The 23956-nt window shown below is 48.1% G+C and overlaps 1 protein-coding gene across 3 annotated transcripts in view; it reads left to right on the forward strand.

Annotated features, from left to right (window-relative positions):
* The first annotated feature begins 6914 nt into the window (after window positions 1-6914).
* Window positions 6915-23956, forward strand: part of PYCR3 (pyrroline-5-carboxylate reductase 3) — a 95510-nt gene continuing 78468 nt past the window's right edge. The window contains exon 1 of one of the 3 annotated variants that reach the window (XM_033933417.1): window positions 6915-7209. In XM_033933417.1, the coding sequence (XP_033789308.1) occupies window positions 7122-7209 (88 nt within the window). In that variant the 5' untranslated portion in view covers window positions 6915-7121. The remainder of the gene's footprint in view (window positions 7210-23956) is intronic. The other 2 variants (XM_033933420.1, XM_033933418.1) reach the window with 2 other exon arrangements.

Below are 23956 nucleotides of genomic sequence, written 5' to 3' on the forward strand. Positions count from 1 at the left end.
TTCCCTCCCTTCCTCTCTCCCAAGTTTATGCCTTCTGTGTCCAAAAACCGTTTCCCTCCCCCACCTCAGCATTTCTTTCCCTCCCTTCATCTCTCCCGTCCATGCCTTCTGTGTCCAAAAACACATTCCCTCTCCCACCTCAGCATCTCTTTCCCTCCCTTCCTCTCTCCCAAGTCCATGCCTTCTGTGTCCAAAAACCCATTCCCTCCCCCACCTCAGCATCTCTTTCCCTCCCTTCCTTTCTCCCAAGTTCATGCCTTGTGTCCAAAACGCACTCCCTCCCCCTTTTGTGTTCCCCGTTTGTCTCCCAGCCCATCTTAGCAACTTTCTCAGCAAAATGTAGCTCGAGCCGCGTAGGCTTGTCTTCTATTTCCTGCCTGTCCCGCCGCGCACACATAGCCGATCGGAAATCTTCCCCGACTTCAGCGCTGACGTCGGAGGGCAGGCTTTGCTTAAGCCCTCCCTCCGACGTCAATGCTGATGTCGAGGAAGAGTTCCGATCGGCTGTGTGAGCGGCAGGGCAGTCGGAGTAGAAGATGAGCCTCGCGGCTCGAGTTATATTTAACCCCGCGGGTCCCCCATCGTCCCCGTTCAGCTCTCTCTCCTGTGCACCCCCTGGTAGTACTGCCCTGATGGCGGCCCTGCGCGTGCCAGCTGCAAGGCCTTCGCGTGCCACAGTTGGCACGCGTGCCATAGGTTCGCCATCGCTGGAATAGACGGTTTAGTTGCTTCCTATAAGAAAGCCGTGCTTCTGTGATGCATGGCCAGAGGGGCGTGCCCAGAGGGAAATCCAAGGTATTTTATATTTTGTTAATTTGTTGGAATGGGGAAATGTAAACAAAAATAACAATTTCTACACCAGTTTCTGTTGGGCCTATGGATCGCATTTTGCACCTATAGGTGATCTAAATCTCTACCAAAAATTGTTTTCTCCATTGGAGGTTTCATTTTCTCCCCCCCAGAACATATTTCGCCTCCTCCACCAGGACCTTGTGATAATGGGACCATATTAGAAGATCCTATGTCAGAGACAAGAACTCAAAAGGAACTACAAGGCACTTCAAAACTGTATTTTACTAAATTACCGCAAGCAGTGGCCTTGCAAGATTCACAATTGAGTATTCCTGTAACCGAAGATAAGCAAGATATTACCCTTAAATATTTATGGGATCTTAATCAAAGGATGGAAGGGATGTTAAGATCTGTTGTTTCTCAGAATAAGACATTTTCACAAGAAGCAGTTGAAAAATTTGTTGATTTGGATTCTAATATTTCCTTATAGGATAAAAGTAGGATAATTAAATCTCAGATTTGAGCTCTACAAGCTGTTTCAGCCTCAGCAATTAAAGATTCTTGCAATATACATTTTAAAATGGAAATGCTTGAGAATGCTGATAGAACTAGAAATTTAATATTTGTTAATTTTCCTATCATAAATTTGCTTTCACTTGAGATCCTTTACCTCAAAGAGATTCTAGGTGTGGAAAATGTTCCTACTTTTTCTTTTTTTAAATGTTATCTATATATCTTCTAGAAAAACAGCTCCCAGGAGAACAAGAACAATGGGTTGATCGTTTGGTTTCCTCTGCTTTTTTAGAGAACTCTCAAGATATAATTCAGACAAGGTCAACCCATTTGGTAACTTGTCTTAATGAAAATGATAAATCTCTGATAATGAAACTTAACTTTAAAAAGAAAGATGAAAACTTCTGTGGAGCTACTGCTACTATTAATTATTTCTAGAGCACTACCAGACGCACACAGAGTCACAAAAAGTAAGAAAACAGCCCCTGCTCGAAAGAACTTACAATCTAAACAGGCAAGACAGACAGATAAACAGGAGCTAAAGTGATGTTGTTCCCTTATGTAGCTTGGCAACTCAGTTGAGGCGGAAGGCTTTTCTAGCCTTGAAGCCCAGAAAGCTACTTTGAATCATGATTTTCCCCCTCCTTTACAAAGCCTTGCTAGTGTTTTTAGCGTCGGCTGTAGCGGTAACAGCTCGGATGCTCATAGGACTTCTAGGATCATTGGAGCTGTTACCACAGCAGTTGGCGCTAAAAATGCTAGCAGGGCTTTGTAAAGGAGGGGGTTATTGATGTATATTATAAGGATTTCCTTTTTTCATTATGTTGGATTGTATATAACAACTGAAAACTCAATAATACAAAAATAAAATAGAAAATAAAATTATTGATTGGTTATTTTATGATTTAAATCATGTTGGTCCCAGGTTCTAGTTTCTGAGGAGTTTTCTGTGGAATCGCTCACCAGAGTCTCCTGCCCATTTGACATTTTCTTCTTTCTCTGTGCCCACCATCCATCTTCCATCTCTGTACCTTTGCTTCCCTTCTCTCTCCTCCTCCCTGCAGGTCCAGCACCCCCTAAAGGTCAGCAACCCCCCAAGGGTCCAGCACCTTTTTTCCCTTCCCCCTCCAGCCCCCAATCCAGTGTTTCTCTTCCTTCCCTCCACCCTGTGTGGCCAGCACCCTCTCTCTTCCTTTCCTTCCAGCCACCAACACCACCCCTACTCCATGTGGCTAGCACTCTCTCTCTTCCCTTCCCTCCAGACACCAGCACCATCCCCTCACCCCATGTAGCCAACACCTTCTCTCTCTCGCTCTTCCCACCAGCTCCATCCTCAGTCAGTCAACATCCCCCCCCCCCCCACCATGGGTCCAGCATCCTCTCTCTCTTCAGTGAGTCTGATTCAGTGAGTCTGTAAAAAAAAAAAAAAAATCAATTTGAATCGTGAATTGGGCAGCTCTAGCCTAAACACACCTCTTACACACCTCTTTTAGACTCAAAGCGAAAAGGGCGAACAGAATGCTAGGAATGATTAAGAAGGGGATCACGAATAGATCAGAGAAGGTTATCATGCTGCTGTACCGGGCCATGGTATGCCCTCAACTGGAATACTGCATCCATGAAGAAGGACACAGTAGTACTCGAAAGGGTCCAGAGAAGACCCTTGGTTAAGGGGCTGGAGGATTTGCCGTACAGTGAGAGATTAGAGAAACTGGGCCTCTTCTCCCTTGAAAAGAGGACACTGAGAGGGGACATGATCGAAACATTCAAGATAATGAAGGGAATAGACTTAGTAGATAAAGACAGGTTGTTCACCCTCTTGAAAGTGGAGAGAACGAGAGGGCACTCTCTAAAGTTAAAAGGGGATAGATTCCGTACAAACGTAAGAAAGTTCTTCTTCACCCAGAGAGTGGTGGAGAACTGGAACGCTCTTCCAGAGGCTGTTACAGGGGAAAACACCCTCCAGGGATTCAAGACAACCAGAACATATGCAGGTAAGGCTAGTCTCAGTTAGGGCACCGGTCTTTGACCTAAGGGCCGCCGAACCACTGGTCTGACCCAACAGCGGCAATTCTTATGTTCTTAAGGATGAGCATTCCCTCTAAATGTCTAAAATCATAGTTTTGAAAAGCGGCACTTGGACGTTTTGCCGAGAAAAATGTCCAAGTGTCGATTTAGATGTTCTTTTGGATGTTTTTGTGTTTTGAAAATGCCCCTAATAGTATGCATGTTTGCTGTATGCCAGTGTCTCGCAAACTTCTGAAAGCTGCGGCACACTAAACCCTGTGCCGTGGCTGGAAAGCATCCAGAAATGCGCATATGTTGACATGATGTCACACACATGCATGATGTAATCATGGCATCTACGCATGCGTATAGGCCCTCCAGATGGGAGCCTGAGCTGCCGGTGTGTGTGTGTGTGTGTGTGTGAGGGGTGTGCTGCAAGAGGAGAGGCAGTGCCGGCATTGGCTGACTGCCTACAGAATGTGCCTCTCACCGCCAGAGGCATATTGTGTAGGCAGTCAGTTGGTACCTCTTCTCCTTGTCTGCCTTTTGTGGCACATAGCTGCTATGTACTATAATATTAGTGTAGCTGTATTGGGAGTATGCTGTATGTACAGGCATGATCATGTTGAGTGGGGACTTATTTAAAAAGCTTATGTATGTTAGGTGTCATTGACTGTGTATGAGTCCTAACAACTTCATGAATTACAGATCTAAAATCACATAGCCCGGTAAAAAACGTATAGCCTACTTAAACCTAAGATTACCTGAGTTTGTTAGTCAAGCTCCTTCCCTTGTTTAAAAGCAGATTGAAAACCCACATTTTTGATATAGCTTTCAATCCTTAACCCTACTCCTCTGCCCTCCAACCCAGCCAGCTGATTAACCGTTCCCCTTAACTGTATCCATGACATCCTGTTTGTCTGTCTTACCTGTTTAGTTTGTAAGCTCTTTAGAGCAGGAACTGTTTTCTTACTCTTTGTGACTCTGTGCAGCGCTGCATGCATCTGGTAGCGCTATAGAAATAATTCATAGTAGTAGTAGCAGGTTACAGAAAAACATAAAATCTTAAAATAAAATCAAGACATAATACATATAAATAAATTGGGAGCATGCTGTATTTTGAGGTATGGAGTGTGACTATTTTGGGAGTGTGCTGTATTTTGGATGTTATTCAGCAGGGGTGCCCAAAAGGTTGATTGCGATCGACCAGTAGATTGCAAAGGCAATGCGAGTCGATCGCGTAGCCCATCCCGGGTTCTGTGATAGACTCGCGTTGCCTTTGTGTTCTCCCCGTTCCCTGACACTGTAACAGTCAAGACTGCAAAAGCGCCGGGCACACCAGCATTCCCCCTCCCCCAACGTCAATTCTGACATTGGAGAGGAAGTTCCGGGACAGCCATGCAGCGATTGGCTGGCCCGGAACTTCCTCTCCGACGTTAGAATTGATGTCGGGAGGAAGGCTGCTGGCCTGTTACAACATCGGGGAGCAGGGAGAACTCAGCGGCAAAGACAGCTTGGGGAGGTTGTTTAGCGGGCTGAGTTTAAGTTGCTGAGTGCAATGGCAGTGGGGTATATTTTTTGTGTTGTAGAGGTATTTGTTGGGTTGAAAGGGAAGTTTTGGGAGTGATGAGTAAGTTGCTGGGGCTTCATTTTGTTAGGTGGGGCATTTTGATGGAGGTAGGGCAGTGGTGGGGAATAATTTCAGAGTAGGGGCAGTTTGGAGGGTTGGGAGATTAGAGAACAGGGAGAAACAGCAGAAAGGAGGACTTGCCTAACTGCTATGTACAATATGCATGCAAGTGTCTGTGCTATAGGATCTGGAACTGCTTCTCCCTTTGAAATGCACTGAACTGGAGGAGTGTGTGGCACAGTGATTGGAGCTACAGCCTTAGCACCCTGGGGCTGTGGGTTCAAACCCTGTGCTACTCCTTGTGACCCTGGGCAAGTCACTCAGTCCTCTATAGCCCCAGGTACATTAGATAGATTGTGAAAGAAAGAAAGAAAGGCAGGGAGAGAGGAAGAAAGAAAGAAAGAGGGGCAGGGAGAGAGGAAGAAAGAAAGAAAGAGGGGCAGGGACTGGAGAGAGGAAGAAAAAGTTGGACAGTCAGAAGAAGAAAGTGCAACCAAACTCATGAAATCTCAGCAGTGCCTTCGACCACGGTAGAAAAAATGATTTTATTTTCAATTTAGTGATCAAAATGTGTCCATTTTGAGAATTTATATCTGCTGTCTATAATAGCGGTTTTTAGCGCAAGGAGCCTATGAGCATCGAGAGCAGCTCAGGGCATTCAGCGCAGCTTCCTGCGCTAAAAAATGCTATAGCAGATTAGTGAAAAGGGAGAGGGTATATTTGTCTATTTTTGTATAGTTGTAAAGTCATCTGCCTAAAAAACTCCGGAATATAAATGATAATTAACATTTTCTCTGCGTACAGTGTGCTTTGTGTTTTTTTTTTTTCAAATTTTATTGTTGGTAGATCATTTTGACTTGGTTAGTTTAAAAGTAGCTCACAAGACCAAAAAGTGTGGGCACCCCTGTTATACAGTGTCCTCTCCATGCGTTTTGCACAGTATTGGCATGGTGGCGGTGTATTGTCTGTAGAATTAAACACGTTTGCCATTATGTTGGGGTGCGCTATATTTTATAGAATACAAGTATCATTGCCTTGTCTGTGGCACTGTGTTTGAAATTCAAATTAATTACCAGCTTTTTTTAATTTCATTTGGTCAAAAACCCATTTTTTTCACTTTCTAATATTTGATTAATAGTATATATATTCTGTACTCATAACGTTAATAATTAAATATTAAAATCATTCTAGGGTAGGGAGGGAAATAGGAATGATGATTTTAATATATATAAAGGGAAAAATAGTTTAGATATATTAAAATATATGTTGGAGGAATGATAAAATGTGTATGCAAATGTTTTATTATGAATTTAATTGTAATGAATGACTTTTTGTATTGTATTATTGTTTATTTATTTGATTCCTTCAATAAAATGGTATAGTGTAAAATACGGGGGGGGGGGGGGGTCGGAAATTGAGGGAACATATTGAGATATAAAAATTTATTTTGAAGGAATAATAAACATTTATTAGAAGTTAATATGGTCAATTTAAATGTAATGACTATTTTACTGTGTTATATTATTATGTATTTATTGTATTTCTTCAATAAAATATTATTAATAAATATTAAAATAATTTCTATTAGTGAGTGCTCATGGCTTATGTGCAGATTAGAGAAAGCACTTATTAATAGTAGTAAGAAATGATTGTAATATTATTAACTTTATGAGTATAGAATATATATATATACTATTAATCAAATATTAGAAAGTGAGAAAAATTTTTTTTTTGACCAAATGAAATAAAAAAAGCTGGTAATTAATTTGAATTAGCAATATATTACGAACCGGCAATCTAAATTATACACTCCTAATCATTCAATGTGTTTGAAATGACATTTAGCGGAGTACAAACGAAGTTTGCTGAAAATAGGGCAAGCGGGTGACCGTTGGGGGGGGACGGGCTCTGCGCACGCGCGTGCCACCTGTGCCGCTCGTCACGCGGCGCGGCTGTATTATGCGCTAACCCCCGCCCCCCTCGCTCGTCACGCGGCGTCACGCTGCTCGCTTTCCTCCCGACCTCCGCGCTCGCGCCTCCAGAGCAGAGACCGGCTTTGCGCCCCCACACCCCCCGGGTGCTCGTGCCACGCGCAGCCGTTGATGACGCAAGAAGGCGTGCGGCTGCCTTCGCTCGCGCGCCGACGGGCGTCCGATAGTGACGCGCTGGTAGAGGCGGCATGGAGAGTCTGGGCCGGCCGCTGCGGGTGGGCTTCATAGGGGCCGGGAAGATGGCCTGCGCGATCCTGGAAGGGATGGTGTTATCAGGTGGGCCAGGGCGTGGCTTCGCTCTGTGACGTTTGCGGGGCGGACGGCTTGATCAGACTTCCCCGGCGTTACCGTATGGCTCCAGGAAACCAGACGGACGGGTCGGGATCCGGCTTTTAGAGCCATTGAAGGACGGATCCGGATCCGGCTTTTACTTGAAGGTTATTGCCACTAATGACTGTGTAGTAGAGAATGACACGGGGAAAAAAATCTGTCCCCTTCGCCACCCCGTCCCCACAGCATCTACCCTTCTCTCTCACCACCTTACTGCCCTTTGGCACCCTTCGCGGGGTCCCTGCATTTCTCTTCCTCCCCCTTACTTTCTCGGCACGTTTTAAGGTTTCAGACTTGTTACAAGCCGAGTCGTGTGCGTGTGGGCAGAAGCTTTTCCTCTGACGCAACCGGAAGTTGTGTCAGAGGAGAAGCTTCTGCCTACACACACATGTGACTGCACGTATGCTCCAGCGGCTTTCAGCAAGTCTGAAACCTTAAAACACACCGCAAAGGTAACGGGGGAGGGGGGGAGGGAGATAGATAGATTCGGGTGGGTGAGTAGGTAGGAAAGAGGGAGCCACGCGCGTTCCCTCCCTTAACTGCGGTGACAAGGCCATTCACCGCTCCACGGGGCGGGTGGATGGCCTTGTCCCCATACCTGCAGTGAGCCCCTTTCCCTCCTCCACCGTTTTGGCGGGTTACCCGCGGCTAGCCGCGGGTAAAATCCACCGTGTCATTCTCTACTGTGTTGTCCAGCGGTCTCAAACGCAAACCCTCTGCAGGACCACATTTTGGATTTGTAGGTACTTGGAGGGCCACAGAAAAAAATAGTTCATGTCTTATTAAAGAAATGAGGTAAGAAGGCATTAACTTTTTTTTCTACAGCCCTCCAAGTACCTACAAATCCAAAATGTGGATTATCTGAAATTATCAGAAGCAATTAAGGAAAGATTTATAAACTATAACGGTTATAGTTTGTAAATCTTTCCTTAATTGCTTCTGATAATTTCAGCTATACAGTACTCCCCCGATATTCGTGGTGGTTTCATTCCAGGAACCTCCGCAAATCTTGAAAAACCGCAAATATGGTTTTTCGTGGGGGAGACTGGAGAGGGCAGCCGGAGCGCTGGTGAGTGAAAGAAATCACTCGCAGTATGCTCCAACCGCCTCTTCCTGTACTAAAGTCGGGCCTTAACAATCAGGAGCAGCATGTCAAAGCAGCTGCTGATTGGTGAGGCCCAACTTTAGTACAGGAAGCGGCAGTTGGAGCATCCAGCTACCCTCTCCTGCCTCTCCAGCTGTCCTCTCCTGGTTGGAGGTTTGCAGTTGGAAAATACTGCGAATGACCAGAACCGCGAATTCGCAGGGGAGCACTGTACACAGCTGAAAGCAGCGCAACAAGCAGAAAGTGAAAAGGTATCAACTGCAAGAGACAAGATTTTGGACCAATTATATTTTGAGGCCTTCGATATTATATAGAAGGATTCTTTATGCAAAACTTGTGCCTTAAGTGGTCAGCATCCGCAACCGTCTTCAACTCTCGCCTCCTCCAGCACCGGACACATGCACAAGCTTCACTGCCTCCGGTGGTTACCTTACGTTCTGGAACGTTGCCCGCCTCACTGCTACAACCTCACACAGCGCTTTCCTGCCTCTGTACGCGATTGTCCTCTCCACTCTACCCTTTTTATAATCACTAATTCTTATATTTTCCCTTCCTTATTTTAAAGTTCCTGTAAATCGTGCCGAGCTCTATCTTTATGGAGAGGATGCGGTATACAAACTTTAGTTTAGTTTACAGACGCAGGAAAGCGCTTGCGTGAGGTTACAGCAGTAAGGCGGGCAACGTTCCAAAGCGACCGCCGGACACTTAAGGCACAAGTTTTCCACAAAGAATCATTCTTTATAATACCGAGGGCCTCAAAATAGTACCACAAGTTTGAGACCACTGGTGTAGTCAATTCAGAGCAGTTTACGTTACTTTCCGTTATGGTGGTGTGATACATGAGTGCAGTGGCATAGTAAGTGGGGGAGGGGCGCCTTGCCAGCACCCGCCCTCTCTGCCCCCTACCACCACTCTCTGCCCCCTACCACCTTCCTCCATACCTCTTTAACATGCTCGGCGTGAGCAGCAGCCCCCAATCTGCTGCTCGTGCCAGCATCTGCTTTTTCTCTGACATCACTTCCTGGACCCATGCCTAGGAAGTGACATCCGAGGAAGAGCTGGCGCAAGCAGCAGGTTGGGGGTTGATGCTCTTGTTGGGAATGTTACAGAGGTATGGGGGAAGGGAAGGAACGGATGGGGTGTGTCTCACCCTCGCTACGGCACTGCATGAGCTTCAGTAATGGTGTTACAATGCCTGAGTAAATGATGTTACATGAGATTCAGTAATGGTGCTATTTATGCATGAGCTATGATGTTATAATAAATGAGCTACGATTTAAGGAGCTACATTTATCTTATGTATTTATACCAAATACGATGTATATTAGATTACTATGTTTACCCTATAACTACATATTCTACATATTTATACCATAATAAATTACTCTTTTTTTCTGGATCCATATGATAACTCTAGATTTTAGGGTAACAGAATGTGCAAAGCTTCTACTTCCCATCCTCTCCCTGCCGGGGGTGATATAAAATTATTTCCATGTGTATGGCTTGTTTTACACATGTACAGTATAGGGCTCAAAATAAAAAATAAAAAAAAGTCTAAAAAGTGGCCTAAATGGGTACTTGGACAATCAAAAAGCCTGATCGTCCATGATCGTACCCATAATCAAAGCTGGATTTAGACCAGTGGTCTCAAACCTGCGGTTCGAGGGCCACATGCAGCCCGCCAGGTCCTATTTTGAGGCCCTCAGTATGTTTTATCATAATAACAAAAGTAAAATGAAACAATTTTTTCATCATATGTCTCTTTAGCTATAAATTATAATATTATTATTAAGACTTAGCTAAAGGAAAGATTTATAAACTATAAAGAGTTTTTCCTCATGCAAAATTGTCATTTCTTTAATAAGACATTAACTATTTTTTTCTGAGGCCCTCCAAGTACCTACTAATCCAAAATGTGGCCCTGCAAACGGTTTGAGTTTGAGACCACTGATTTAGACGTATCTAAAACCAGCTTAGGCCTTTTCCCCTGCCTCTAAACGCACAGAGAAAAAAGAGGCGTTTTTAGAGGAGGGGAAAGGGCGGGCGAAGGTGGGCTGACCTAGACCTAGGTGTACAGCAGGTATAAGTGCCAAAAAGGGGCCGCTGAGCTGATCGTGGCTGCTGCGATCAGCTCAGCGGCCCCAGCAACCTGCCTACCCCCTTACAGCAATGATCACAGCAGGAGAGATGGCTCATCTCCCCTGCCGTGATCCACTCTTCCCCCCCCCCGACAACGATCAGGGCAGGAGGGAGCCCAAGCCCTCCTGCCCTGCGGCATCCCTGACTACCTGATTATGTTCGGGGCAGGAGAGAGCCCAAGCCCTCTTGCCCCACGGCACCCCCAACTCCCCGATTACGTTTGGGGCAGGAGGGAGCCCAAGGCCGCAATCCTCAACCCTCCCCCCACCCCCCGCCAAGTCCGATGGGGCCAGGAGGGAGCCCAAGCCCTCCTGGCTCGGCGACCTCCAACCCCCCTCCCCACCCCCATGATTCGGCCAGGAGGGAGCCCAAGCCCTCCTGGCCTGGGGATACCCTCTAATCCCCACCCCCCACTAAAATAAGGGCAGGAGAGATCCCAGGTCCTCCTGCCCTCAACGCACTCCCCACCCATGACCGCTCCCCGTACCCTCGCTCTTCCCCCCCCACTGACCTGCGACCCCCACACCCCAATTCCACCCCCCGTACCTTGCAATCATTGGACGGGTGCCAAGCCCGCCCGTCCGGCAGGCCAGCCAATCCAGGAGTGGGCCGGATTGGCCCAGGCGGCTCAAACCCTGCCCACAGGTGGGGGCCTGAGGTGCCTGGGCTAACCAGAATAGGCCCAGGAGCCTTAGGCTCCTCCTGTGGGCGGAGCGTTAGGCACATGGACCTGGCCCAAGGCCCTGCCCATGGGAGGAGCCTAAGGCTCCTGGGCCTATTCTGGTTGGTCCAGGCGCCTCAGGCCTCACCTGTGGGTGGGGTTTGAGCTGCCTGGGCCAATCCGGCCCCATTCCTGGATTGGCTGGCCTGCCGGATGGGCGGGCTTGGCACCCGTCCATCTGGCCAACGATTGCAAGGTACGGGGGTGGGTGGGGGGGGTTGCGGGTCAGTGGGGGGCCGATCAGGGATTCGGGGGGCAGTCATGGGGGGTGCGTCGTGGGCAGGAGGGCCTGGGATTCCTCCTGCCTGTATTTTAGTGGGGGGTGGGGGGTTAGAGGATGTCCCCGGGCCAGGAGGGCTTGGGCTCCCTCCTGGCCGAATCGTGTGTGGGGGTAGGGGGGTTGGAGGTCGCCGGGCCAGAAGGGCTTGGGCTCCCTCCTGGCCCAATTGGACTCTGCCAGGGGGGGGGGGGGGTTGAGGATCACGGGGCAGGAGGGCTTGGGCTCTCTCCTGCTGCAAACGTAATCGGAGAGTCGGGGTGCCGCTGGGCAGGAGTGCATGGGCTCCCTCCTGCCCTGATATCGTCGAGGGGGGGGGGTCGCGGTTTGACAGGGCAGGAGGGCTTGGGCTCCCTCCTGCCCGGATCGTTGTAGGGAGGGTGGATTCTGTAACCGGTGTTGTTTTTGACAGACACCTGTTACAGAATCCAGCTTTTAGGCGAAGGATTGGCTCCTCCTTCACCTAAAAGCCCTTGTTTTGGACGTTTGGGGCTTAGGCTTTTTTTAGGTTGATTATATGGTATAAGTTTACACGTAGTGATGGTCTGGGCGTTTAAACAGCTGAACGTAGAGGCAGGCCATTATCAAAAAATGTCCTTTTGGACATTTTTTTTGATAATGGACATTTTCTCTGCTTCTACTTTAAACGTTTAAGGCCTTAGGCCTAAAGGGGACTTAGACGTTTTATTTAAGTATGCCCCTCCACGTGTGTAAATTTGTACTTATTGTCTTGGGTGGAGCTGCAATACTCATATCTTATGTTTAAATCATATTTATTGAGCAACAGAGAACAAACACAGCCAACACGTCAACCAGCAAATCAAAAATGAGTATCAAAACCAGTAAATAGCAAGCTCAATCAATTTACAATTTCAACCACCAATCCCAGCCCACCCCAATGCAAGGGAGCAAAGAAATAAGATAGAGGGACCCCCCCCCAAAAAAAAAAAGTACTCATATCTTATAAAACATGTATGTTGCAAGGCCCTAAATGAATATACATGAGGTCTATTTGCATGCACTGCTTTCATTGTATGCTAATAGATCTCATGCATATTCACTGGGGAAATCCTGAAAACCCGACTGGACTGCGGCCCTCGAGGACCGACATTGGACACCCCTGCCCTAAAGTGTAGAATAGCCTACTCTTCTATATCAGATGCATGATTCACAAGTTGTCTCTCCGCTTATGTCTTCTGTAATCCTAATGTAACCCAAAGATTACTCATTATCTTAATTGTAAACTGCATTGAATCCTAGTTGAAAATTGTGGGATATAAGAAACTATGGTATGGTATTAACTAAATATTTAAATTTAAATGTTACATATAATCAGATTGGATTTATTTTATTGATATACTGCTTATATCAAAGTATTAAGTGGTTTACAAAAAAAGCTACATACTTCAAATACAATACATCACAATTTATCTATCAAAATATATACAATAAAACTCAATCTAAAACAAAACAAAAAAAATTACAATAAAATTTTAACGAAATCAATAATATTAAAATACTGTAATATAATGGGACCATCAGAATATGGAGCTTGCAGAACAGCATACAGTAGCTGTTTTTATTAGTTCATATGATAGTTTCTTATATCCTGCAGATTTTCAGCTAGGATTCATCCTGGTTTACAATTAAATGGAAGACTGGTTAATGGGTTACTATAGGTATTTAGGAGGCAAGAGTGGATATGCAACATGCAAATCACATAGAGAAGAGATGGGTCTTTAACATTTTTCTGAAGTTGTAGTAATCAGCAATCTGACGTAGTGATAAGGGTAGGTTACTCCACACTTTGGGGCCTTGAAATTAAAAAGTGGACTCAAATATCTTTTTCCTCTGGGCATGTAGTGAGGATGGGAAGTTCAGCTTGTAACGCTGAGTCCCACAAACCATTTTTTAAAAGATGTGTTGGTATATTAAACATTCTGTATGGCTGCAGTGAATATACATTAGCCTCAATTATCTGATGTAAATTGGTGCAACAGGTTGTTTGATAATTAAATTGAAAAGTCAGATAATACAGAATAAGTTTCAGGGCTGGCCCAAGGGTCCATGGCACCCTCAACCAACTTTTGCTTTATCTTGGAACATAAGAATATAACAGTTGCCATACTGGGACAGACCAAAGGTCCATCAAGCTTACTGTCCTTTTTCCAACAGTGGCCAAAGCCAGTACCTAGCAATATTCCAAGGAATAAAACAGATTTTATGCTGCTTATTCTAGGATAAAGCACAATTACTTACTGTAACAGGTGTTATCCGGGGACAGCAGGCAGATATTCTCACATCCCTCCCACCTCACCGGTTTGGCTTTTTGTCTCTTAGCCTGTTTATGGAACTGAGGAACTGCGAGCCGACGTTGGGTGGGAAGGTGTGTGTACGGTGTGGGCAGTCTCGAAGCGTCGTGAAAGCCTTAAAGTGACACTTTAACACTGTCTGTTCCGGGCTCCGTGGATGACGTCACCCACATGTGAGAATATCTGCCTGCTATCCCCGGATAACACCTGTTATGGTAAATACCGTATATACTCAAATATAAACCAGGATTTTTGGGCCAAAAAACTGGCCCAAAATGGGGGTTCCGGTTTATATTCGGGTCAACCCCCAGTGACCACCCGAAACCCTCCCGGACTTCCTGCAGGCCTGCCTTAGGCCGGGACAGGAGGGATCCCTCCGTCTCCTGCCCTGGCTGACACTAACAATTACCACCCTCCCTCCTTCCTTCCCTCGCGTACCTGTGTGTTCCCTGGTGGTCCAGTGTGTATCTCGCGCTGAAATCCTCAAGAAGATTGTCAAGGTAAGCAGCCAGCGGCGCACCCAGGCCAGCACGCAGCAGCAAGTTTTCCATGCTGACGGCCGGCCCTGCACCGCTCCTTGATAGGCTGCCGCAAGTTTTCGTTGAATTCGCGGTTCTTGCAGCAGCCTATCAAGGAGTGGTGCAGGGCTGGCCAGCAGCATGGAAAAGCTCGCTGCTTTGTGCCGGCCTGGGTGCGCCGCTAGCTGCTTACCTTGACAATCTTCTTGAGGACTTCAGCGCGGGATACACACTGGACCGCCAGGGAACACACAGGTATGAGAGGGAGGGCGGTAATTGCTAGTGTTGGCAGGGGCAGGAGATGGGAGGGCTTCCCTCCTGTCCCGGCCTACCACTAAGTGGTTTATGTTAAGGGGAATGGTTAGTCTGCTGGCTGGGTTAGAGGGCAGAGGGGAATACGGGACAATCAAGCCATTGTGATGAGGTTGGCTCTTTTTAGGGGGCAGAGGGTACAGGGAAGGAAGGTGGGACAGTGTTCAGAGCCTGGCAGGGAGGGGGGACAGTATTCAGAGCCTGGCAGGGAATGGGACTGAGTGCAGGGCAGGGAGGGAAGGGGACTGGGTGCAGAACTTGGCAGGGAGGGGGCTGAGTGCAGAATCTTGCAGGGGAGGGTGTGACAGAGGGGACACTGGGTGCAGATCCTGGTAGGGCATGGCGCTTGAATATTAAGCCCCCGACTTATATTAGAGTAAACCATTTTTCCTCCTTTTTGGGGGGAAAACGGGGGTCTCGATGTATATTCGGATCGACTTATATTCAATTATATACAGTAACTATGCTGTCATGATCCACTAGGTCGAAGGCACTGCTGAGATCTAGTTGACGTACGAGTGTGTTTTGTCCCTTGCTCAATAGACTATAGATCATTGAAGAGGGAGGCAATTACCATCTCCATGCTGAATGATGGTCTGAAGCCTGATAGGGAATTGTGGAGTGGCTGAAATTGTTCTAGGTGGTTCATTAGCTGAATTTGAATTATCCCCTCCATAAGTTTTATGAAGAGGGGGGATTTTGTAGCATTAGAATCTCTTCTGGCTTGTATTTTTGAATGAAAGTAGTGAATGAGTGCATCTGGGGTGGGAGTGGAGTCATGGGAAGCGCGTGTTAGAAGGGTGGTATCCTTCAGGTTAGTGACTAGTCTGAATAGCTCTTTTGTGTCAAGTCCGTGCTGGTTTATTAGAGTGGAATAGTAGTCTTTTCATTTTTCTTTCAGTTTGTATGCTCTTGATTTCTCTTGCCATTTCAGTTTGGCATCGTCTCCTCTAGTCTTATTCCAGGCACGCTCCAGGTGTCTTACTTGTCGCTTCAGTATTTGCAATTCTTATCAAGCCATTTGTCAGACTTCCTCTGATGTTGGACTTTCAGTCATTTTGATGCGATACGATTTAGTGTGTTATTACTGAAGGAATGAATCCCAGTAGGTATAGAAGTCTTCTGCAGGATGTTCTGCAAAGTTGGTTCCTTAACTGGCCCAGAAGGTTGACTTATCTATTGGGCCTCTGGTTAGGATTGTAGTTGGGGGTGAGCCTTGTTGTTTCTTGTTAGTTGCAAGTTCAGCTTGAACTTGTATGTGTGATGGTCTGATCAGAGAGACTGCTGTCATTTGCTTTCTGTGGAGGATTTTGAGGGGAACATGAGGTCCTTAGTCAAGGTGGCAACTAGGTCTAGGTGGTGGCTTTTTATGTGTGTGGAGGTGATGGGGGACCATGTATAGTCTAGGTCCTGTAAAAAGGTGAGTAGTCTATGACCATTTTGTCGTCTTTTGCTTCTAATTGGATATTTAGGTCCCCTAGCAGTTTGGGGAGAGTGAGTTTTTGAACACAGTCATAGAATGTGTCCCTTACGTTGGGACAGCTTTTGGGTGTCACATAGAAGAGGATGCATGCGAAGGGGTCTGCTGGAGTTGGGCTGGACAGTTGACACAATAAGATTTTGATTGAACTCTTGTATATTGGACTCGAGGAATTTTTTCACTATGAGTGCAAGGCCACCTTCTCTTTTGTTCTTCCTACATAACAGTATTATTTTGTAGCTTGGGGGCAGAGGTCTCTAATGAGTGGGTAGCCATGTTTTTGTTAGGAATAAGTAGCCTAATTTTTCCTCTGTGAGCTAGTTCCCAATGAAATTGGCTTTGCTCCTGACAGATCCTATATTGACGTATGCACATGGGATGGAGAGGTAGTTGGTTGCCTGGTAACCTGATGAACGTTGCAGAGTGGATAAGGTTCTGCCTTTCTGTGTCTGGAGTGTGTAGTTTTATTTCACTGGTTTTGCAATGGTTTCTTGACAGTCTGTTATGGTTCTGAATGCTGGTGGGAGTTCAAGATATGTGTTGGATCTAGTGATTGTGTGTAGTGGACAGGGATTTGCCTAGGACTAACTGTGGTTTATCCCATGCCACCACACCATATGAAGTAGATAAAGGCCAAATGGCCCATCCAGTCTGCCCATCCACAGTAACCATTATCTCTTCCTCTCTCTAAGAGATCCCATGTACCTGAAGAATTCCCTGGTTAATGAGTAGCTGGTAGGGAAGTCGGGGCAGAGCAAGTTTCCCATGCTGGTCCGACTCTTGTTCCTTCCAGTGTGTGGCAGTATCAGAGCAGCTCCCGATGGCAGTGGAGCTGCCCTAGTTGGGACTTTTTTAGATTAACAGGTTATAAGTAGGGCTTTTATTCATTAGTGTTTATAATCTGTAAATGTACTGTATATGTTTAATATCAAGGTTATTAGAGATTTTTTGAGGGTACAAAATAATTAGTGTTTATTGCTGTTTTTATGCCACAGAGGCCTGGATGCACTAAACTCTCCAATGGTCGAATGATCATCGCTAAACCAGTTTGAACTGGTTTAGCAATGACCTAATTTGTCAACCCGATGTACGTAATTGCTCACCGTGTGGTTTTCTGTGCATTTGTATATCGGCTGACTCTGCCATGCAAATGATCTCATTAGTATTAAAATATTAAAACAAGCCAACCAATCGATGCTTCATCGTTAAGGTATCCTTTAAATTGAATGATGGCTGCTAAGGGATGGAGATTACTGAAAGGTCTTCCATATTTTTTATTTTTTGATGGGAACAGATGTGTGTTACATACGGTTCACGGAAGTTTCGCCCCCCACATTTCGCCCCCCACATTTCGCCCCCCACATTTCGCCCCTGCACATTTCGCCCCCCGGATGTTTCGCCCCCACACATTTCGCCCCCACACATTTCGCCCCCCGGATGTTTCGCCCCCACACATTTCGCCCCCCCACATTTCGCCCCCACATTTCGCCCCCCCACATTTCGCCCCCACATTTCGCCCCCACACATTTCGCCCCCGTCTCGGAGCGAAAATCCTTACCTCGGAGCGCAAATCAGTCCAGCTACTGTTGTGAGCGCGAGAGAAGCCAAGGGGGGATCGAGGCTTCTGGAGAGATGCAATCAACTGCAGCATTAGACAGCTGTATTAGAGAAGGGTGGGATGTGTGTGCTGAACACGGCTACTTTCCCCTCCCCCCATACACGCCAGTGATTATCCAAGCAGGAGCACCTGGCCAAAGCGAGACAGCGTCCCGCGAGAGCTGTGCGCGAGCGAAGCCTAGGGGGGGTAGGTCAGTCCAGCTACTGTTGTGAGCGCGAGAGAAGCCAAGGGGGGGGTAGGGAGACGAAGTCTGGGGATGAAGGGGGATCGGGGCTTGGGCCGAAAGGGAACATGAGCGAAGCCAAGGGGGGGTAGGTCAGTCCAGCTACTGTTGTGAGCGCGAGAGAAGCCAAGGGGGGGTAGGGAGTCGAAGTTTGGGGATGAAGGGGGATCGGGGCTTGGGCCAGAGCTCCGTGCTATGTGTGTCATGCACACATGGAACGTTAAACATTGTGTGGAAAGCATGGCATGAGGGATTGTAGCAAGGCAAGAAACTAACTGCAACAACTCCAAATCTAGCCTCAAAACCTTTCTCTTTAAAGATCTATACCTAGGTTTAATTGCTCATGAGACTCAGGCAATGGCCACATATCAGACATTCCATTTCTCCCTCTTCTTTTCCCCATGCCCCTTTATTTTTATGCAATGTGTCCCAACCATTTTCCCCTTTTAGCGTGTTTTGTCTTTAATACCATGCAGTCTGTCTTTTTACTACCCCATTTTTACTTATATTTTAAATTTTGTACAATGTAAACCTCTTTGGTAATTAACGCAGTATATCAAAGCTAAATAAACTTGAAATTTGTATACATTTTGGCTTCTTTTATGCACCATGAAGAATATGCGCTCCCTGTGAAGAGTGCACACCATTTGCAGAGAGCATATATTGGGGATGACCTGGATTGGCCACTGTTGGAAACAAGAGGCTGGGCTAAAACAGGATTTATTTTTTTAATTTTTTACTGTGCTAAACAAAACAGTCAAATAACATTCAAATAACAAGTAAAATGAAATACAGTGATAAAGTGAACAAAAACTAACCTGTCAAATGAAATAACAGTCCAAACACAACACAGTCAAATAACAAGTAAAATGAAATACAGTGAACGTCAATCAAAATTCAAAATTGTATGCTATTCCTCTGAGATAGTCGATCAAATTTCGATTGTCCAAGTCCTCCACAATACGCAGAATTCTTGCAGAAATAGCCGCGTATTTCTTGTTTCGCGCATTGACAGGATTGCCTGCTATAATCTGCGTGATTTCAAAATTGTGAAGTCCTTGCTGTCTTTTCAAGCAGTTGATGAAGCGGTATATATTGGGGAAAAGTGAGCCGCAGGTTTCTTGAAAGCTGCGATGCCAGCCCTCGACGTCATTGTTCGTCCGATGTTGGCCTTTCAACGTTCGTTGATGAACATTCCAAAACACAACTGGAAACAATGGATTCTGGCGTCCTCTTCGGTTCATTCGACCAATGTAGGTGTCCTCGAAATAGTTGGCAATGGGTAGTGCTTCTTCTGGAAATTTGGGATCTTCCAGCAGCTCTTCAAATGATTGCACAACACTGGCCGGAGGCAGAAAAGCAAGAGCTGGTATCATGCGGATCCACTGTGCAAATTCGTGGTCATTTTGGTAGCGCACTTTCAATCCTTCATTCTGAACTCTTCGCCATATTGACTGCGACAAGTGGAAGAAGCAGCCTGTTTTCTCCATGTTAGGAAACTCGATTTCAAACGCTTGAATTGCAGCTTGTTCAAAATCGGTCATCAACTGCTTCGGTTGGAGACCTGGCTGCATATTCTTAAGCTGCTGCAGCATCTGTCGATAGGTTGTTCGGGTCTTGTTCGGCAACAGCGCGTACAATGCTGGAATGATGACACCACCGTGAACTGCATGGATCGTATAAAGCTGCTCGAACAAAGCTGGTGCAGTAGAAAACGTGCCATCAGCGAACCATTCACTGCTCTGTGCCAACGAGTGGAGATTATCCCTCGTTCCAAATATCAATATTCGGCTGGTTCCAGTCCCTGAATAAAAATAAAAATAATTTAGGCATAAATTTAGGCGGTGGATGGAGGAAACCCCTCAGTTGGGACGGGACATACATGGGCTTTTCAAAGTCCAAAAAAGGGTCAGAAATAGTCAGGGGTGCAGAAAAAACAACATTTTTCGACGAGCTCTATTCGCTGGCATCAAAAAATTCCGAAAGACAAAAAAAAAATTTTTTCTTCATTTTTTTGAGCTATTACGTTAATGGAATGTTTCACAAATTCTACTAAAATTGTACCTAGTAATTTAGTAAAATTAAATGTGGAAGATTATATAGCAACAATAATTCAAGATAACGCTTAAAACGGCTTAGAAAACTAAGACATACTTGTTTGACCAATTCTAATAAATTAAGAAATTTTGGGCCATTTAATGTGCCACAAAGTGATATAAAATGCGAGCAAATAACGCCTACATGTACGAGTACATAATGCTAATAGCTTGAAAAGAAAAGTTTACCCGAGTCCCACAAAAGAAATTGCTGTTGGACGCCATTGATAATGATCTCCTGAAATTCTGGCGGGATGACGAGTTGATCAACGGTTTGAGGCAGCCGCGGCATACCCTCGACTTGTCTTGACGATCGAATTGATCTCTTTAGCGAATCTTTTCTAGGCAGAAGCGCTCCAACGTTTGCATGGCTGCCTGAAATGACCTCACTAAGAATCTGCTGTGGCGTCTCCTGTGTCGACCTTGCCCTGGAAGTAACTTCATTGATTAATCGAACTACTTCAGGCCTTGCTGCCTGTGCTGCATGATTATGTATATTTACGATTTTCACAACTTCGCCATCAATTCCTTCAGTCCAAACGCGTCCTTTACACCTTGACCGCTTTTCGCATACCCAAATAGCATGTCTGTCATCTACTGTTCGTTTAGAGAATACATAAATATGATTTTCGTAAACTAGCTTCTTCTTGCCACGCTTTGAAAGAACTGATTCCATAACAAAATAAATCACTACACAGATCAGTTAATCAGGAAATCGAAAGGACTAAATGACCAAGAGGCAAGAACATGTCATATTTATAGAAGCTCTGGTGAATTTTGCAAAGTCATTGGCGCCAGATTGGCCGAATTTAGCACTGGCGACTATACATACATTTCGCCCACGCACCTTTCGCCCCTGAGCGTTTTCCCCTACTTCAGGCCTTGCTGCACTTATCAGCGCGCTCCAGCGGGATAAGCTCATGTTCCCTTTCGGCGGACCTGCGGCTCGTCGGAGGCGGCGTACGCTCGCGGGACGCGGTCTCGCTCTGGCCTTGGGCCCGATCCCCCTTCATCCCCAGACTTCGACTCCCTACCCCCCCTTGGCTTCGCTCAGCTCATGTTCCCTTTCGGCCCAAGCCCCGATCCCCCTTCATCCCTTTCCGCTGTCTCGCTCTGTCTCGCTCTGGCCTTGGGCCCGATCCCCCTTCATCCCCAGACTTCGACTCCCTACCCCCCCTTGGCTTCGCTCAGCTCATGTTCCCTTTCGGCCCAAGCCCCGATCCCCCTTCATCCCTTTCCGCTGTCTCGCTCTGGCCTTGGGCCCGATCCCCCTTCATCCCCAGGCTTCGACTCCCTACCCCCCCTTGGCTTCGCTCAGCTCATGTTCCCTTTCGGCCCAAGCCCCGATCCCCCTTCATCCCCAGACTTCGACTCCCTACCCCCCCTTGGCTTCGCTCAGCTCATGTTCCCTTTCGGCCCAAGCCCCGATCCCCCTTCATCCCTTTCCGCTGTCTCGCTCTGTCTCGCTCTGGCCTTGGGCCCGATCCCCCTTCATCCCCAGACTTCGACTCCCTACCCCCCCTTGGCTTCGCTCAGCTCATGTTCCCTTTCGGCCCAAGCCCCGATCCCCCTTCATCCCTTTCCGCTGTCTCGCTCTGGCCTTGGGCCCGATCCCCCTTCATCCCCAGGCTTCGACTCCCTACCCCCCCTTGGCTTCGCTCAGCTCATGTTCCCTTTCGGCCCAAGCCCCGATCCCCCTTCATCCCTTTCCGCTGTCTCGCTCTGGCCTTGGGCCCGATCCCCCTTCATCCCCAGGCTTCGACTCCCTACCCCCCCTTGGCTTCGCTCAGCTCATGTTCCCTTTCGGCCCAAGCCCCGATCCCCCTTCATCCCTTTCCGCTGTCTCGCTCTGGCCTTGGGCCCGATCCCCCTTCATCCCCAGACTTCGACTCCCTACCCCCCCTTGCCTTCGCTCAGCTCATGTTCCCTTTCGGCCCAAGCCCCGATCCCCCTTCATCCCTTTCCGCTGTCTCGCTCTGTCTCGCTCTGGCCTTGGGCCCGATCCCCCTTCATCCCCAGACTTCGACTCCCTACCCCCCCTTGGCTTCGCTCAGCTCATGTTCCCTTTCGGCCCAAGCCCCGATCCCCCTTCATCCCTTTCCGCTGTCTCGCTCTGTCTCGCTCTGGCCTTGGGCCCGATCCCCCTTCATCCCCAGACTTCGACTCCCTACCCCCCCCTTGGCTTCGCTCAGCTCATGTTCCCTTTCGGCCCAAGCCCCGATCCCCCTTCATCCCTTTCCGCTGTCTCGCTCTGGCCTTGGGCCCGATCCCCCTTCATCCCCAGGCTTCGACTCCCTACCCCCCCTTGGCTTCGCTCGCGCACATCTCATGGTCCCTTTCGGCCCAAGCCCCGATCCCCCTTCATCTCTTTCCGCTGTCTCGCCCAATCCCCGATCCCCCTTCATCCCTTTCCGCTGTCTCGCTCTGACCTTGGGCCCGATCCCCCTTCATCACCAGGCTTCGATACCCCTTGGCTTCTCTCGCGCTCACAACTCCCTCCCCCCCTTGGCTTCGCTCGCGCACAGCTCTCGCGGGACGCGGGACGCTGTCTCGCTTTGGCCAAGCCTCGATCTTGGCCAAGCCTCGATCCCCCTTGGCTTCTCTCGCGCTCACAACAGTAGCTGGACTGATTTGCGCTCCGAGGTAAGGATTTGCGCTCCGAGTCGGGGGCGAAATGTGTGGGGGCGAAATGTGTGGGGGCGAAACATCCGGGGGGCGAAATGTGTGGGGGCGAAATGTGTGGGGGCGAAATGTGTCTGGGGGCGAAATGTGGGGGGCGAAATGTGGGGGGCGAAATGTGGGGGGCGAACCTTCCGGATCCCGTTCCCTTTCGGCCCAAGCCCCGATCCCCCTTCATCCCTTTCCGCTGTCTCGCTCTGGCCTTGGGCCCGATCCCCCTTCATCCCCAGGCTTCGACTCCCTACCCCCCCTTGGCTTCGCTCAGCTCATGTTCCCTTTCGGCCCAAGCCCCGATCCCCCTTCATCCCTTTCCGCTGTCTCGCTCTGGCCTTGGGCCCGATCCCCCTTCATCCCCAGACTTCGACTCCCTACCCCCCCTTGCCTTCGCTCAGCTCATGTTCCCTTTCGGCCCAAGCCCCGATCCCCCTTCATCCCTTTCCGCTGTCTCGCTCTGTCTCGCTCTGGCCTTGGGCCCGATCCCCCTTCATCCCCAGACTTCGACTCCCTACCCCCCCTTGGCTTCGCTCAGCTCATGTTCCCTTTCGGCCCAAGCCCCGATCCCCCTTCATCCCTTTCCGCTGTCTCGCTCTGTCTCGCTCTGGCCTTGGGCCCGATCCCCCTTCATCCCCAGACTTCGACTCCCTACCCCCCCTTGGCTTCGCTCAGCTCATGTTCCCTTTCGGCCCAAGCCCCGATCCCCCTTCATCCCTTTCCGCTGTCTCGCTCTGGCCTTGGGCCCGATCCCCCTTCATCCCCAGGCTTCGACTCCCTACCCCCCCTTGGCTTCGCTCGCGCACATCTCATGTTCCCTTTCGGCCCAAGCCCCGATCCCCCTTCATCTCTTTCCGCTGTCTCGCCCAATCCCCGATCCCCCTTCATCCCTTTCCGCTGTCTCGCTCTGACCTTGGGCCCGATCCCCCTTCATCACCAGGCTTCGATACCCCTTGGCTTCTCTCGCGCTCACAACTCCCTCCCCCCCTTGGCTTCGCTCGCGCACAGCTCTCGCGGGACGCGGGACGCTGTCTCGCTTTGGCCAAGCCTCGATCTTGGCCAAGCCTCGATCCCCCTTGGCTTCTCTCGCGCTCACAACAGTAGCTGGACTGATTTGCGCTCCGAGGTAAGGATTTGCGCTCCGAGTCGGGGGCGAAATGTGTGGGGGCGAAATGTGGGGGGCGAAATGTGTGGGGGCGAAATGTGTGGGGGCGAAACATCC

Source organism: Geotrypetes seraphini, chromosome 2 (genome assembly GCF_902459505.1).
Source record: "Geotrypetes seraphini chromosome 2, aGeoSer1.1, whole genome shotgun sequence".
NCBI classification, from domain to species: Eukaryota; Metazoa; Chordata; class Amphibia; order Gymnophiona; family Dermophiidae; genus Geotrypetes; species Geotrypetes seraphini.